The following is a 17584-nucleotide window of genomic DNA, read 5'->3' on the forward strand; positions in this document are numbered from 1 at the left end:
AAGTGTTTTGACATTTCTTACCTTTTTCACTCTTCTCTATAAACTATAAAACCAGCTTGTCAGGTTCCACCAAGATATAAATAAGTATTGAGATTTTAACTACAGTTGCATTGTATCTACAAATCAACATGAAGAAAGTTGACATCTTTTCAGTATTAAATGTAGCAAGCCATGAACATGAGATATTTCTCCATTTATTTAGGTTTTCTCTCCTGTCTTTCCTAAAGAAAGTATTCTAATTTTCTATGGTCCAAACTTCCACATCTCTTTTCAGATTTATTCCCAGCTACTTTATACTTTCTGTTGCTAGTGTGAGTCTTGCTTTTTTTTAAAAAAAAAAAAAAAGAGAGAGAATTATTTATTTGGCTGTGTTGTGTCTTAATTGCAGTGCAAGGGTCCAGTTGCTCTGCAGCATGTGGGATGTCAGTTCCTTCACCAGGGATCAAACCTGTATCCCCTGCATTGCAAGGTAGATTCCCAACCACTGGACCACCAGGGAAATGCCCCAGTGTGAGTCTTTTTAAAACTAATTTTTCCATTTGTTTGTTCACGTATCTAGAAACACAGTTGACTTTGGCACATGGGTCATATATCCAGCCACAGTGAGCAACTCTCTCATTATTTTAAATAATTTCTTGGCAGAATTTTTGTTGTCTAAGTAAACAATTATATCATGTAAAAAGGACAGTTTTGTTTTCTCTTTTCTAATTCCCCAGTGCAATGCAGAATAGAAGTGGTGATTGTAACATGTTTACCCTTGTTTTGAGATTATACAGGGAATGATTCTAATGTTTCCACATTTTAAATGATTGTAGCTTGGGGGGTTGGGGTTTTTTTTTTTTTTCTTTCTTTCTTATAGTTACCGAAATCTGCTTATGGCCATTCTCTTCTATGCCTATTTTTCCTTGATCTGTTTTCATGAATGAGTATGGAATTTTGTTCTCTTAACACATAAAGATCAAATGGCTTTTCTACTTTCTCTATATTTACTATCGTCCTTTTCTTTCGTATTTTCTACCTCTTTGTCTCTCTGTGTTGCATTCAGTGTCATTTCTTCAGAACTACCTTTCAGTTCATTAACTTTCGAATTCAATATTTAGTCTATGTCTTTTTAATTTCACCAAATCATTTTTCCTTTCTGTAAGTTATATTTTATTTTTTTCCAAATCCAGTTGGTCATTTTAATATTCGCTTACAACTCACTATTCCAGGGGTGGCATTTTTTTTTTCCTGGAAGTACTTCATAGCTTGGCATTCTATATTATGTATTAGATCTTTCCAACACCTAAAACCCTCAGAGTCTATAATTATTCTTACACTTACTTTAAAAAATGTCTAGGTAGAAAAAAAAATCATGCTAGATACTTCAAACGGGGAGTTTAATACAAGCAATTTGTTACACAAGTAGGTTGGGCCTGGAAGATTGAAAAGGAAAGGTGGTGTTACCTAGAGATTAATCACTGTGCCGAGCCACTCTTTTTCCTAAGGTTGGCGGAACAAAGGGTGAAGTGGTGGCAGACCCCATGATGCTACCTATACCAGCCGTACCAGCTCTCACCCTTCCACTCCTCCATAGGAAGCCCACAGCCTGCACTCCTACAGACGACACAAGAGCCTGGAGTCCACAGTGCGTTTGAAATGAACAAATTTGCTGCTGACCCTTTAGGTGAAGGTTCCCTTCCTCAGATACAACTTGCTGTGGCTGTGACCTGCAGGTGCCTGCTGTTGCCAGCATCTAGATAAAAAGAGAAAAGTAGTCCCTCCCCTTCTACCTCTTCAGAACCTAGCCAGAACCAGCTGACAAGGACATTTTGGAAATATAGTTTTCAGACTCAGAGCCTCTTGCAGTGCAGAGAATTTCAGAGGAGTGTGAAAATGTTCCAGAATGCTAACAGATTAAACCCAATATTGTTTCCTTGCATGATCTGTGATTGTGGGTTAAGCTGAGGTTGGATTCATCAGTAGAAAACCTCTGGGCCTACATTAGGATGTTGTTGTTAGTTGCCAACTAACTCGGCGCCAAGTAGTGTCTGACTCTTCTGAGAGCCCATGGACTGTAGCCTGCCAGGCTCCTCTGTCCACAGGATTTCTCAGGCAAGAACACTGGAGTAGGTTGCCATTTGCTGTTTCCTCTTCCAGGGGATCTTTCCAACCCATGGATCAAACCTGAGTTCCTGTATTGGCAGGTAGACTCTTTACCACTGAGCCACCTTGGAAGCCTCTACATTAGGATGCTTTCCTTCAAAGATGACCCCTTGTAACAGACAACTCAGATATAGTTATTGGTTTTGAGGGCAGTCTTCCTGGAGTATGTACATGGAAACTAAGTTGCACAAATCCAGAGGGTAACATATACACAGAATGCGACGTACATGATGCCCCTTGGAGGTCTTTATCCTGGTGACTCTATTGCTTCTCACTCTCCTGATTTCATTTGTGTGTTTTTTTTTTTTTTTTAACATCCAGTCTGTTTGGAGAGAGTGAGCAATGTTTCCCTAGGAGCCTGGTGATACATTCGCAATTTTTTGTTTAGCAGAAACTATTTAGTCTGCCTCATGGTCCAAGCTGGAAGTCTCCATGTAGTACTTCTATAAAAACAATGAAGTGTTTCCTTTCCCCCTCCTCCCCACAAGAAAGGAGGAAAATGCTAAGGCCAGCACAGAGTCGGAAATTCTGTTAGCTACATTCAATGGAATGTGAGCCAGCACAGAGTCGGAAATTCTGTTAGCTCCTTTCAATGGAATGTGAGCTATCAGCAAGACAGGGCTTCAAGAACTTAGACTGTTCTAGGTGATGAGGCAACACCTGAACCAGTTGGGTACCAAACTCTTTAGGTTATAGGACCCTGAATCTCCAAAGGTGCAGAGAGTTATGAGCTGAAGACTATGTTTGTCAACACTAATTCTTAAAAAAAAAAAAATATATATATATATATTTAAAATTTTTACAATGTTGTGTTTCTGCCATACAACAACACAAGTATCTACCATATGACCCAGCAACCCCACTCCTGGGCATATACCCTGAAAAAACCATAATAGAAAAAGACATATGTACCCCAATGTTCATTGTAGCACTGTTTACAATAGCCAGGGCATGGAAGCAACCTAGATGTCCATCGGCAGATGAATGGATAAAGAAGATATGGTACTATATACAATGAAATATTATCAGCCATAAAAGAGAATGAATTTGAAACAGTTCTAGTGAAGTGGATGAACCTAGAGCCTGTTATATAGAGTGAAGTAAGTCAGTATCAATTCTTTATTAGAGGCCATAATACTATGCTGCAGCCTACAATGAAACTGTTAAACTATAAATGTCAAGTAAGACTAGCACAGTGACCTTGAATGTAGATTTAATTCTTCAGAATTAACTAATTTAAGGTCACACCTGTAAGGAGTACCTGAGAGAAGCAGCAGTAAATGGAAAAATAGTCTGGTTGCTACTCAGTAAGCCCAGAGAGGCTCAAAGATGCTGAACAGGGCGGACAACCTCTTGTGAGCAGGTCAGATACACTGCTTATTGTCCATTAGTGATAAAAACACCAGCAGGTCCATCACTACTACTCAAGATTTGTAAAAGTTCCAAGAAAACTTAAAATTTTTAGCATTAATGTTCTAAATGCCATGTAATGAGGCTTCTTCTGTGCAAGACTGTGTCCAGTGCTGGTTTTCCACATGTGTTGCCATGTGATTACTGTGTCTCCATATTATCTTTTTGTGCTTCTTTTTTTCTTTTACCTTTCTTGATCACATCAAATGTGGGATGCTGTTTCTCCATTCTGCTTTGTCTATCTCATTTTCTTTTCCTCTCTGTTCTTCCCTAATCTATCTCTAATTTTACAGTCAAGAATCTGGAACAGACACATTTTTTGTAATGCATATTATGCATTTGCTAAAAGATATTAAGTCCTAAATTTAAAACAGATGAATAGATCGTTTCATATTTCCTTACTTAAACGAAGCAAGTTTATTTTACACGTAGGGGCCACACCTGATTTTTCTCCTAATAACAGAAGAGGAAAAAAGATTTCTCTCTCCTGACTTGGAAACACACCTAACTTGGGAACCTCATTAGAAATGGCATAAGTAAGTTCCATAAGCTGAAGTGGAAAAATGAATCAAAAATTCATTCTTGATCTACTCTCTCTGCCCCAATTTTTAATCCGGATTTAATTCAGCCCTGTCCTCCCATTCTGGTATTTAACTCAGTTAGGCATTAGGCTGAGAAGGGGAGGAGGGAGCAGAGACTTCACAGCTGTAATTCCAGACACCTCACATAACCTATTAAACACACAGCTATATTGAGAGAAGGGTATTAGAAGGGAACAGCTACCGTTCCTAAAAAAGATCAGATCTATGAATTTAGTAAGAACCTCAGGCCCAGCAATGGACTCTCAGCCAAATCTGTGCTGGCGGATGGTTTGAAAACAGAAGAAAGCTACAGAGAAAGCCCTTTCAGTAGACCGACAATTACTGTCTCGCTTCCCGCTCTCACCTCCATCTGTCCTCAAGGTATGGACAGCACTCTCCAGTGAATGGCAATTTCATTCTTAATTCTAGGGTTAGTTTTGAGGCTCCTACAACTTCACTTGAGTTCCTGATTAGAATGAAAGAATCTCAGAATTCTTGGAAACCACATGATCCAATTCTCTCCTGTTGTAACTTAAAAATAGTGATGATGTAAGGACGCATTCAAAGCCAGTGAAACAGTTAGTGGCAGGCCCAAGAAGAGAACCTCACTCTTATTCTAGGTGCTATTAATATTGCACACTTTATGATGCTTTGTGGAGATGAGATATACACAGGAATATAAGACTTTCATTAAGAGTCACACTGGAAAACATAACATAAATCTTTTGGGGAAAGTAGTTGGAAATCACTGACTGCACTTCCATCTGTCAGTAAGTTAGTTACCTGGAAACCAGAGTCAAATTAAAGGATGGGTTATCTGGGCAAACGCCAGAGGCATCAGTCTTAACAGATTCTGGACAGAGGAGCCTTGCAGGCTACTTATTCCCACAGCACAAGGCCTCTGGGGGATGGGGACCTCCAGGGAAGCCATCAGCCTCTGAAACTGGAGCTGTAAAGCTTCTTTCTGGTAGTTCAGAAAGCAAGGCCAGAACACATATCACTAGCCCAAGGATGAATAAATAAAACTGTAAAATATCATGGGTTTGAGGTCAAGCATCTAATACCTCCTGCCCTGCCCCCACTCCCAAAATAAAAGATGTTCAACAAACAAACACATTGGCAGAAAAGACAAGCCGAACCAGAAGGATGAACAAAAAAACCCTAGATGATTTTCAATCCTCCCGCCTTGGTCCCTTCTCAACTGGTGAATTTGAGACATGTGTGCTGCTCAGCCGCATTGGATTCTTTGCGACCCCCATGGGCTGTAGCTTCCAGGTTCCTCTGTCCATGGGATTTTCCAGGCAAGAATACTGAAGTGGGTTGCCATTTCCTTGTCCAAGGGATCTTTCCAACCCAGGGATTGAACCTGCCTCTTCTGCATTGACAGGCGGGTTCTTTAGCACTGAGACACCTGGGGAGCCCAAGGACTCATCAGTGGTCCTACTCACACCTCATAGCACCTAAATAATCCAGTTGTCCAATCACAGAGCGCCCACCAGGGGTGTTGAGGATACGGGTGGTGTTTCCTTCTTAGTCCTCACGATCCATTATTACTGCCCTTCCAAGTCCAGGGCTACAGGCGGTGGAAATTAGGTCACCTCAAGAGCCTCCGCTCTCAAGGCTGGGAAGGCTAGGTCTCTCCGCGCCGCCCCTACCCAGTCTCAGAACAGGAATTTTCAATTCGATGAGAGAACCGAATAAGCAAATCCCGCGATTCGTTCGGCTTGAGGCAAGTCCGGCGAGCGCTGCAATGGCGAAGCGGCCAGCAGGGGGACTTCGGGGACGGCGGGAGGGGCCAGGAGGCGTGGTGGCCCCGCAGGCGTGATTGCACGTGTGCCCGGCGCGCGGGCCGGGCCGGCGTGTTGGGCGTGTCCCCGGCCCGCGCGGGTCCCTCCCTGGCGCGTGCTGAGCGCCGTGGCCCCGCTGGCGTGGCGGGGACCCTCGGCTCGGTGGTCCAGGCGTGGGCCCGGGCGGCGGCGCGGGCGCGGCCGGTGCTCCTGCAGAGGGAGCTGTGCGCCCGGCCTGGCGCACGCACGGCGCCGCCCGCTCCCTCTTGCCGCCGCCGCCGCCGCTGGGCCCGCCCGCCGGGGAGGGGCTCCGGGCCTCGCCGACAGCTGCTTCCTGCTTCCCGCACGTCCTCGCCGCCGCGCAGCCGGTCCGGTCCTGAGTCCCGGCCGAGAGTCCCGGTCGAGAGCAGCCCGTCGCCGCCGTCGCCTTCCCGGCACCCGCCTCGCCCCGCGGCCCGCTCGCGTCCGCCCCAGAGCCCACGCCGCCCCTGCGCGTCCCCGGCCATGCTGTCCTTCCAGTACCCCGACGTGTACCGCGACGAGACCGCTGTGAGTACCCAGCTGCGCCTGGCCCACTCCCCGCCGCCCGCGGCCCCTCACCCCCTGCGGCCCCTCACCCCCTGCTCTCCCCTCCCCCTCGGCCTTTGTTTGCGAGACCCGGCTGGGGGCGCCCGGCTCCTCCCGAGGCGCGGGGGCCCTGGTGGCCGTCACCCTCCGCCCGCTGGCGGCGGAGCCGGTGGTTAGCCGCCGCTAGACCACTTCCCAAGATCATCCGGGTCAAGGGCGAACACTCAGGTGGGCATGGGCGTCTTAACCGAGTGGGAAGACGGAACGTGTCACTGCATTTTTGCCTGGAGGAGGCTCTTAAATATGGAGGTAGGAGAAAGTGTGAATGTGTGTAGATGATGTCCAATTATAAAACAAAAGCAAACTTTTTCAACTCACAAATTAAAAATACTTAGAGTTGAAGTTCATTCATTCGATTTTTAAAACGTGTGTGGAGCGCTTCCCCCTGCCGGGTGCTGGCGGCGGGCGCTGGGGATTCAGGGCGGAGATAGAGTCCGTGGAAGGTGAGGCAGGGCCCCGTGGTGTGACAGTGCTGATCCGCGTGTTCCTAAACCAGAGCAGAGTCGGCGGGGGCCAGAGGAGGCCTTAGAAGAGGACAGGGTGGCCTTTTGCAGAATGAAGCTTTGCCTAGTGCAGGGCTTAGCCACCATTTCCCTCAGTTTGTAGATAACCTCAGAGTCACTGTGGAGATCCCGTGGGTGGAATTCTGGGCAGACACCTTTTTTTTTTTTTTTTTTGCGTGTAAAAATTAGTTTGGCATCTTAAGAACTGGAGTAAATCCAAATGTTGTGGGCATAATTCTCGTAGGAATAGCCAAATTCCTCAGATGACTTAAAATAGAGTTGGAATAAAAAGATTTTTGTATAATACAGTTCTAGTTTTTTTTTCTGCTTGCTTTGACCCGATTTGTGCCTGAAGTCTGTACTTTAAAGCACTTCTCATCTTAGGGTAAAGGGTTCTGGGGCTTTAGAGCGAAGGATGTAAGGGTTGTTTTACATTAAGACTTCCAAGTGGTACTAATGCATTCATGGTTTCTTTGACCTGTGGCCATTTGGTAACCATGTTTTCTCGTCTCTTCAGCTGCTTGCTTATTAAATTTACTCGCCCAAGAAGCCCTTGGTTCAAGAGTTGTTTCCTTTGTGCAACAGGAGTGACGTGATCGAGCAGGAGTGGAAAGGGGACAGACCAAGTCAGAAGACCTGAGTGCGAGTTGTGGCTCTTGTCACTCCCTCCCTGGATGCCCTTTGGCAGGTCCCTTGCCTGTTACAGGCCTTCTCTTCCCTGAATGAACTGTTAGGGCTGGCTTGGCTAACAGCAGAGCTTACTTGCTTCTGTAGTAAGAGTATCAATCATTCGTTCATTCAGGTGATGCCCTGGCCCTGCAGTATGCCAGACATGAGTAGTGGGAAGGCATAAATATCTTGGTTTGGTTTTTGAGGATCTTTGAGTTTTCAGGAGAGATAAAATTATAACATTTGATAAGTACTGTTTTAGATTTGTTTTATTTAAATGGGGGAGGAGTGCTTCTTCCTTAACTTCTTCACTTTGGGGGTTTCCAAAATGCTGCAGCTCACCTAATCTGTAACCCTCTTGAAAGGGTTAAGTGAGGATTTTATGAAGGTGTCAGAAAGATTATGAACAATTAACTTAAAAGAGTATACCTTGGATTTTAATACTCTCCAGTGCTTTTGCATCAGAGGAGTCGTGATCAGCCTCAAGGCCGAGGAAATGTAGCGCTTGGTCCAGCCTGGACCCTGCTCTGTAGATCACACAGGTTACTCGTCCCAGCCCTGACAGCCTGTGGGCAGTGTCTTTTTCCTTTGACATCCTGATTACTAACGCAGGCTTGACTTATGCATTTACTCAAATTGTAGCCTTGATTTCCAGGATGGGTTTATTTCTCTCCAGCAGGCGCTAGCCATTGCTGTAGCTCTCTGTCTCTCTCCCTTGAGCGTCTTCCAGCCATGCACTGAACAGTCTCCTGCTGAACTGTGGGGTTGGAGCTTGCGATCCCATTGGATGGATTTCTGCGTTAGCTAGCAGAGTTTTGGAAACCATGCTGTTCCAGTGATACTGTGGCCCATCCCCCGAGAGTGTTGCCCTCAGGGAATTCAGGCCTGCAGTGGCAAGGTGTGCAGGGTGAGTGGAAAACGCAGAGGAGAATGACATTAATTCGCTTCAGGAGGTGGAGACAGTATGAGAATTGAGGCTGGAACTTGGTCAGTTGGTTAAGGTTGAAACGACATTCCTGGTCATGTGACTTAAAGTCATAGTTATGTAGGGCTGGACAGTCATGGAATTGGGTTTGTTTTGGGATGGCAGGAAGGCCATTGTGACCAGAATATCTGGGGTGTAAGCTTGGACGGCAGCTGGAAAGGGAAGATGAAATGGGGCCAGGTTTGATGGGCTCTGCCTGCTGTGTGTACAAATATGCACTTAGTCCCAGAGGCAGCAGGTAAACTATTGACCAATACAAGTGAAATATTAATAGTGATAGTGTCTTATCAGAACTCTCTTTTTAAAGCCTCTTTGGAAAATATGGAATGGTTTGTGAACTTAAATCAGATGGGAGAATCAGGTACTATATAGCTTGAGTTCAGGGGATGTGGTCTATGAGATCACCCTATTTGTAGGATATGCTGTTATGAAAGAAAAATGTAGGGGCCAGGTGGATGGGGGGAGGGTACATGGCTCCTGGGATTGTCCTGGAGAGAATCTGTTTCTTGTCCTGGTTAGAAATGTCTGCTCAGTAACTGACTTCAGTCTGCTTTAGATTATAAGGCAGGTACTGGGAAGTTGGGGCTGCTTGCTCAGAGGTGAACACCATCAGTAGGCAGTCCAGTAGGGTACACTGGGTTCCAAGTAAAGGTCCAGCTGTGCTCCTGCCAATTCACAACTGGTCTGCTTCATTAGCAAAAGGTCAAGTCCTCAGGCTTTGGGGTCTGCTCAAGGTGAGATCACTGTTCTACCTCCTGCTTGTTAACCATCTGACCCTTGTCAGCTGCTTTAACTATGTCCAGCTTCAGTTTCCTCATCTGGAAAAATGAGTTGGTAGGAGCCTTACAGTGAGGATCAGATCAGATAAATGTGACTATGGCACAGTGTTTAGCTCACAGCAGATCTACAGCCTTCACCCTTCCAATCTCTGTGAATTGCATTCTGCAGCTGTAAAATAGGAATATAATCAGCTCTCTTACAAAGGTGCTTTAAAACATCAGGCACAACAGTGTGGATATTCAGCAGACATTCATTGCTTTGGGTCTAGCCTGTGGCAGCACTTTCACTTAGCCATAAAACTAAGATTTGCTGTTAATCTTTCCCCCTCTATGAAAAGTTAAGTTTCTGGATATGTCTGAGTTTTGGTAGCATCAGCAAATTTGGAAAAGTCAACAGTGGCCACAGGACTGGAAAAGGTCAGTTTTCATTCCAATCCCAAGGAAAGGCAATGCCAAAGAATGCTCAAACTACCACACAGTTGCACTCATTTCACACGCTAGTAAAGTAATGCTCGAAATTCTTCAAGCCAGGCTTCAACAGTACGTGAACCATGAACTTCCAGATGTTCAAGCTGGATTTAGAAAAGGAAGGGAAACCAGAGATCAAATTGCCAACATCTGCTGGATCATCAAAAAAGCAAGAGAGTTCCAGAAAAATATCTACTTCTGCTTTATTGACTATGCCAAAGACTTTGACTGTGTGGACCACAACAAACTCTGGAAAATTCTGAAAGAGATGGGAATACTGGACCACCTGACCTGCCTCTTGAGAAACCTGTATGCAGGTCAGGAAGCAACAATTACAACTGGAGTTGGAACAACAGACTGGTTCCAAATAGGGGAACGAAAGGTGACAAGGCTGTATATTGTCACCCTGCTTATTTAACTTCTATGCAGAGTACATCATGAGAAATGCTAGGCTGGATGAAGCACAAGCTGGAATCAAGATTATTGGGAGAAATATCAATAACCTCAGATATGCAGATGACACCACCCTTATGGCAGAAAGTGAAGAGGAACTAAAAGCCCATTGCTGAAAGTGAAAGAGGAGAGTGAAAAAGTTGGCTTAAAGCTCAGCATTCAGAAAACTAAGATCATGGCATCTGGTCCCATCACTTCATGGCAAATAGATGGGAAAACAGTAAAAACAGTGACAGACTATTTTTGGGGGGGGCTCCAAAATCACTGCAGATGGTGACTGCAGCCATGAAATTAAAAGACGCTTGGTCCTTGGAAGGAAAGTTATGAGCAACCTAGACAGCATGTTAAAAAGCAGAGATATTACACTGCCAACGACAGCACGTCTAGTCAAAGCTATGGTTTTTCCAGTGGTCATGTATGGATGTGAGAGTTGGACTGTGAAGAAAGCTGAGTGCCGAAGAATTGATGAATCTTCTTGAGAGTCCTTTGGACTGCAAAGAGATCCAGCCATTCAAACCTGAAGGACATCAGTCCTGAATATTCATTGGAAGGACTGATGCTAGAGCCGAAACTCCAATACTTCGGCCACCTGATGGGAAGAACTGACTCATCTGAAAAAAACCCTGATGCTACTGGGAAAGATTGAAGGCAGGAGGAGAAGGGGATGACAGAGGATGAGATGGTTGGATGGCATCACTAACTCAGTGGACATGAGTTTGAGTAAACTCAGGGAGTTGGTGATGGACAGGGAGGCCTGGCGTGCTGCAGTTCATGGGGTTGCAAAGAGTCGGACATGACTGAGCGACTGAACTGAACTGAGTTGAGGAACGTTTTTAAAGTGTCTGGTCCATCCCTTCCGAGGAATATTTGGGGGAGAGCTGTTTGCAGATTGTTTTGAGTCTCAGCTCTGATTCTGAACTCTGTGTGACCCTGGGCATGTTGCCATCTTGTGCTTGACATTGCTCCTAAAAATACTGGGTTGGAAGATCTTGCACAACTTTACATTTTTTTGATTCCTATTGTCAGAGAAAAGATGGTTGTTACTGTAAGCATGTTTTGTAGCCATTTCAAGGTGTGTACGGAGAAGGCAATGGCACCCCACTCCAGTACTCTTGCCTGGAAAATCCCATGGATGGAGGAGCATGGTAGGCTGCAGTCCATGGGGTCGCTAAGAGTCGGACACGACTGGGTGACTTCACCTTCACTTTTCACTTTCCTGCATTGGAGAAGGAAATGGCAACCCACTCCAGTGTTCTTGCCTGGAGAATCCCACAGATGGGGGAGCCTGGTGGGCTGCCGTCTATGGGGTTGCACAGAGTTGGACACGAATGAAGCGACTTAGCAGCAGTAGCAGCAAGGTATGTAAAATGTAAGAGACTTGCAGATGAGAAAACAGGGCAGAAAACCTTTTCTTCAGTGGTGATAATCAGCTAAAATTTAGAGAGGTTTTGGGTAAGGATTGAAAATTGGTAATTTTAGGAAGACTCATTGGGAAGGCCTTCATCTGGTTTTGCGTGCCTTGCACCTTTTGGTCATTAGATGCTGAGCAGTTCTTATGTTCCAGCTCAGTTGCCTGTCCTTCCAGGTGTGCATGTCTCCAGGTACTCTCTCCCCAGCACCAGATGAGGACAGATGCTGACCCCTTGCAGAAAGCCAGGGGTCTGTGGCTTGGGAGAGAGTCTCAGTTGACCAACAGCCACAGCAGAATTTTGATAAACAGTAGAAACAGCAGGTTTTACCTTTTCCAGGAGAGTGTTTGCCTTCCTTGGGGAATAGGCCTTACCTTCTGGTATTACAGAACAAAACCAAGGAGTGTTGTTCAGTTGTTGAGAGAGACTTGATTGGAAAGATGTTGTCCATGTGGTTTTATTTGATTAGATTAATCACATTACTGTGTTATTGGGGTATTTATCTGTCGGTAGTTTCTTTAGGCATAATCACCTGGGGAGTGGTGACTTCCAGTTGGTCTTCCAGACTCGGTCAGTCTCTGAGACCAGGCCCACCCAGAAATTTGGTTTTCCAAAAGTTCCCACGGGGGGACTTCCGAAGGCGTCCCCTCAGCCAGGCTCTCCTGGCACTCAGCGGTCTAATCTCATCAAATATCAGGGTAGTCTGAATGCGTGATACCTTTGTGCCTCCTTTCTTACACAGTGAAAGAAAGCATTTCATAACAATACATTGAACAGACTGGAAGCTTCAGTTGTAGAAATGTTCTTTCACTACATGAAAGTCAGCTTTCTCTGACGTCACTGAGCATCATTACACATCAGTTAACTTGCTTTTTGGTAGTTTAGGCTTAAAGCCAAAACCGATCATACTGTGCGCTGTCGGGAGGTCTCCTAAGCATCTGTAAGCTTCGCAAGAACAGGGCGGTGCACCCATGTGCGATGGCTCCTTCCCGAGCGGGCCCTTCCGGTGTCCCCTCTGCATTGTGTCACTCAGCGCTTGGCCACCAACATGTTTTCAAGTTTCTTTAACACAGTGGCAGGCCTTTGTTTTGTGTTGTACAGACAGAGCTGTTCCTAGTCTGACCTTTCATCTCTCTTCCCGCTCCAGCTAAAAGGTTCTTTTCATTAAAGGTGGTTTGACACCTTTGAGAACCTTCCAACTTCGGTTCATGAGGCAATTTGGGCAGACACGTTGCCAGTGGGCCAGTTGGGCTATTTCAGACTGCTCCTTTCTTATCTCTGTCACATTTGAAAAGGAGTGATGTAGTTGGGGTTAGACACTAGTCATCTAATACCACATTTTGTCTTTTGCAGGTACAGGATTATCATGGGCATAAAATCTGTGACCCTTACGCTTGGCTTGAAGACCCAGACAGCGAGCAGACGAAGGTAAATGAGGGCTTATTATGAAAGAGAAGGTGGTCTTCATAGCTCAGACCAAACCGCAAACATCAGTAACCATGGCTTTTCCCTCCTGGTATTATCCTGTGTTGTCTGCAGAGGGATGCTGAATAGACGTGTTATACTACCACTCTCTGAAATGATTCATGAGAAACAGTGAAAGTGTTTGTAGTCCCATAGGAGATCACATAGCTGTTTTGAATAGTGCTTATGGACTATAGGGACACCGATGAACCAACCGTTTGAAATGAAAGTACTTGAAAAAAGGAAAACAAATTTTTACCAAAGAAAAATAAAAACCTAGAGAATAATTATGTGGAAAAAAAAAATTGCCTAATACATTTTCTCCCAAAGGAAAGAAAATATATTGAAGAAGTTGTTCCAAGTCTTGAAAACTGAATTCTGGTCTTAGATTACTTATTGATTTTAATGCAACAGCAATACAACAACTAAATTATAAGTAAACTGAATTCTCAGTATCTTTTTATATTTTATAAGGGGATGAAAGGGAGAATTTTCTACTCTGTCTAAAAATACGAAATTTTCCTATTCTTTTAGAGAAACACGTAGTATTTTGAGGTGAAGTCTCATTTTGTTAATGAAGTTTACCCCTAAGTGTGATGTCCGATGGATACTATTTTCTTTCTTGGAGTGCCCAGGACTTGTCATTTGAGATTCACTATTCACATATGCTGTATGTGGTTAAGTCTGCTTGGATGAGGGAATAGTGTTTCTCCAATCCACTCCAAGTTCTTTGGCTTTTTTGTTTATAGCCATATTAACTTGGTGTATAAAAATATGTATACAATTTCTAATATCCGCAGCACTCCAGAAGTTTATTTGAGCTTCTTTAGAATCCCAGAGTACATTTCCCATTAAAAAAAAAAAAGAAAAAAGTTAATGCCTGCTGAGTGGTTTTCTAGGCCAGCTTCTAAAAGCCTGTGTCTTAGCGGTTCTTGTACCTTGTGGTCCCTCGCCACTGTGTATATCAGTGTTCTACTGGAGGACTGAACTCAGATTTCCAAGACAATTCAGATTTTCCAAGAAGGCATTCCCTTCTGATGTGGACCTGGCCAGTGGGATTGGGGTGCTTTCCTTGCCCACGCCCACCCCCCACTCCCTGTCCCGTACTCCTGCAACTCTTTCATGCTCCCTGGCCGGTGGGTTGCAGACTCCACTGCCTTCATGTCCTTAGGGAAAAGCTTCACCAGGAATGGAGTGGAGTGAAGGGCTTAGCCAGGGGCGATGTTACACGGAAGAGGAGACAGCAGAAGCAGAAAGAGGTTGCTCCTGCTGGAGTAAACCCCATGTCAGCTTGGGAACCCCTTCGTTCCCAAGGCACTAGCTTGCCTGCCTCTCTTTCTGGCACCCTTGGCTGTTCTTCATGGCAAGCGTTTCTCTTCTCTGCCCACTGCAGAAACTCTTAAAACTTCTTCCCTGTCCTTTGTCCTTGAAGTCAGCACACCACCATTTTGAGGTTTTCTCGTGGTTTTTATTTGTACCTGTACTCCCTCATTCTCACCCTTCCCCCATTCGTTTCAAGAAAGACAGAGGTCTCATGGGTGAGAATGATTGATGTTTGGATTTTTATTTTTCCTTGGTGAAGCAGTGAGTTTTAGAGGTTGGTGGGTAGCAAATGAGAAACAAATGGGTAACTGGAGGAGCAGGCAGAGGCTTCAGCTCGGCAAGTGAGGCTAGGAGGAGGAGGGAGCAGGGGGAGGGCTGCGACCTCTCCTCAACCCTGCCACAGACAATCTTGGTCCTCCAACTTTGGACTGGGCTGAGACGGATTGAGCCTGAAAACAGAGGGTCACAGGCAGCCACTTAGCCTGTAGTGGCTGGAGAGCCGGAGAGAAGGAGATAAACTTCCTGTGCATCTCTGGAGAACTGCCCCCAAGGACTGTTTCTGTGTTGATTTCTTTGTCTAAGGAGTTGGGTACAACCTGGATTTCTGCAGCCTCTGATGGGGATTGAGTGATTCAGCTATGTTAGAATGACCCAGTTTTTGTTTATGTGTTAATGCATGCACATTTTGCTATGCCTTCCTCATTTGATGTTGTCTGGTCCTGTGATTGACAAGCCACTTAACTAGTAGGTGAAACTTTGCTGATTAGTGATCTTCTAGTCAGCATTGGATAGACGCTAATGACATTGGTATATACACTGTTATTTTCATGGTGTGTATTTAATAATAGATGTTTACTGTGTGCTGGGCACTTCAGGGGTAGCTTTGCATACCCTGTCTCATTCAGTTCTCAAATCCTAAAGTAGATCTTTTTCTTTTCCCCATTTCACAGATGAAGAAATTGAGTTTGAATGATTAAATAACATGTCCAAGGTCACTCAGCTTATGAGTGGAATCGGGTGGTCCAGGTGGTTATCAACTTCACATTAAAGAAATGATAAAACATCAAAGACTCTGGGTGTAGTAGCTTTGAGAATGCACGCTGTAGGAGTAGAGTCGTGTCTCTGCTCACCGTGGGGCGTTATGGGTCCTCTTCCAAGCATGCCGGGTGACCCCTCCATGCCTGCTTCATGCTAACCTGTCCAGGCAGTGCTCCTCAGGTGTCACGGCCGTGCAACTAGTGCCTGCCCCGCATCCTTCTCCTGAACCAACCTCGTTATTGACAGGAGCTGGTTGTCATCTGAGATCTGATGAGTGAAATTCTTGTCTCAGACTGAAAAGATAGGGTGTGTTTTTCCAATGAGCAGAAGAGCAGCAGGAACATTTTCTACTCACAGTTAGAGGCATGTACCCAGAAGTGGGTGTATTAGCCATACCTCGGTGTAAAGACGAAAATCTTCATGTAGCCTTTAAAACAAAGAAAGCTGCTTGTTACATTTTCAATAAAAACCAGCCCGGAAGTGAGGAACATTGATAGCTCAAGATCTGAAATGCTATCAGTAAGTCTTTGATTTAATCTCATGTTTAATAGAGCTTATTCAATTCTGACAGTTCCTGGCATTTGAGGCTTTATCCTTTATTAAAGAAATATCAGCAGACCTGTAACTTGAAAATTCTCAAAGATGGTGGTGGTGGGGACTTGAATGTGGATGAATCCTTTCAAGCTGCCAAGGCCCACATAACCCTATTTTATAGCAGATGTACCAGTTTGTAGAATATCCTGTGCAGCTCAGTTGTTTAAGATCAGTTCAGCCTTAATTTAAAAACTCGGGAGAACTACTTTGCAAAGAGGAAACAGTAGACCAGCACTGCCTAGTAGATATATAATGTAAGCCACATATATAACTGAAATTTTTCTAGTAGTCATATTAAAAAAGTAAGAAGAAACAGGAAATTAATTAAAGTACTTGAGTATATTCAAAGTACTAACATCTCAACATGTAATCAATATAAAATATTGTTAAAGTATCTGCATTCTTTTAGACTAAATTTTCAAAATCCAATGTGTATTTTACACTTGCTGCTGCTACTGCTGGTAAGTCACTTCAGTCGTGTCCGACTGTGCGACCTCATAGACGGCAGCCCACCAGGCTCCCCTGTCCCTGGGATTCTCCAGGCAAGAATACTGGAGTGAGTTGCCATTTCCTTCTCCAGTGCATGAAAGTGAAAAGTGAAAGTGAAGTTGCTGTCGTGTCCGACTCTTAGTGACCCCATGGACTGCAGCCTACCTGGCTCCTCCGTCCATGGGAGTTTCCAGGTAAGAGTACTGGAATGGGGTGCCATCGCCTTCTCCAATATTACACTTATAGCACATATCAATTCAGTTCAGTCGCTCAGTTGTGTCCAACTCTTTGCGACCCCATGAATTGCAGCATGCCAGGCCTCCCTGTCCATCACCAACTCCCAGAGTTCACTCAGACTCACGTCCATCGAGTTGGTGATACCATCCAGCCATCTCATCTTCTATCGTCTCCTTCTCCTCCTGCCCCCAGTCCCTCCCAGCATCAGTCTTTTCCAATGAGTCAGCTCTTCTCATGAGGTGGCCAAAGTGCTGGAGTTTCATCTTTAGCATCATTCCTTCCAAAGAACACCCAGGACTGATCTCCTTTAGAATGGACTGGTTGGACCTCCTTGCAGTCCAAGGGACTCTCAAGAGTCTTCTCCAACACCACAGTTCAAAAGCATCAATTCTTCTGCACTCAGCTTTCTTCACACATCCATACATGACTACTGGAAAAACCATACCCATGACTAGACAGACCTTTGTTGGCAAAGTAATGTCTCTGCTTTTCTATATGCTGTCTAGGTTGGTCATAACTTTCCTTCCAAGGAGTAAGCATCTTTTAATTTCATGGCTGCAATCACCATCTGCAGTGATTTTGGAGCTCAAAAAGATAGTCTGACACTGTTTCCACTGTTTCCC

The 17584-nt window shown here is 44.8% G+C and overlaps 1 protein-coding gene across 1 annotated transcript in view; it reads left to right on the forward strand.

Moving 5' to 3' along the window:
• The first annotated feature begins 5796 nt into the window (after positions 1–5796).
• PREP (prolyl endopeptidase) overlaps positions 5797–17584 on the forward strand; it is a 143953-nt gene continuing 132165 nt past the window's right edge. The window contains exons 1-2 of the mRNA XM_069598252.1: positions 5797–6472; positions 13170–13244. Of these exons, the coding sequence (XP_069454353.1) occupies positions 6428–6472; positions 13170–13244 (120 nt within the window). The 5' untranslated portion in view covers positions 5797–6427. The remainder of the gene's footprint in view (positions 6473–13169; positions 13245–17584) is intronic.

This window comes from Ovis canadensis, chromosome 8, assembly GCF_042477335.2.
Source record: "Ovis canadensis isolate MfBH-ARS-UI-01 breed Bighorn chromosome 8, ARS-UI_OviCan_v2, whole genome shotgun sequence".
NCBI lineage: Eukaryota > Metazoa > Chordata > Mammalia > Artiodactyla > Bovidae > Ovis > Ovis canadensis.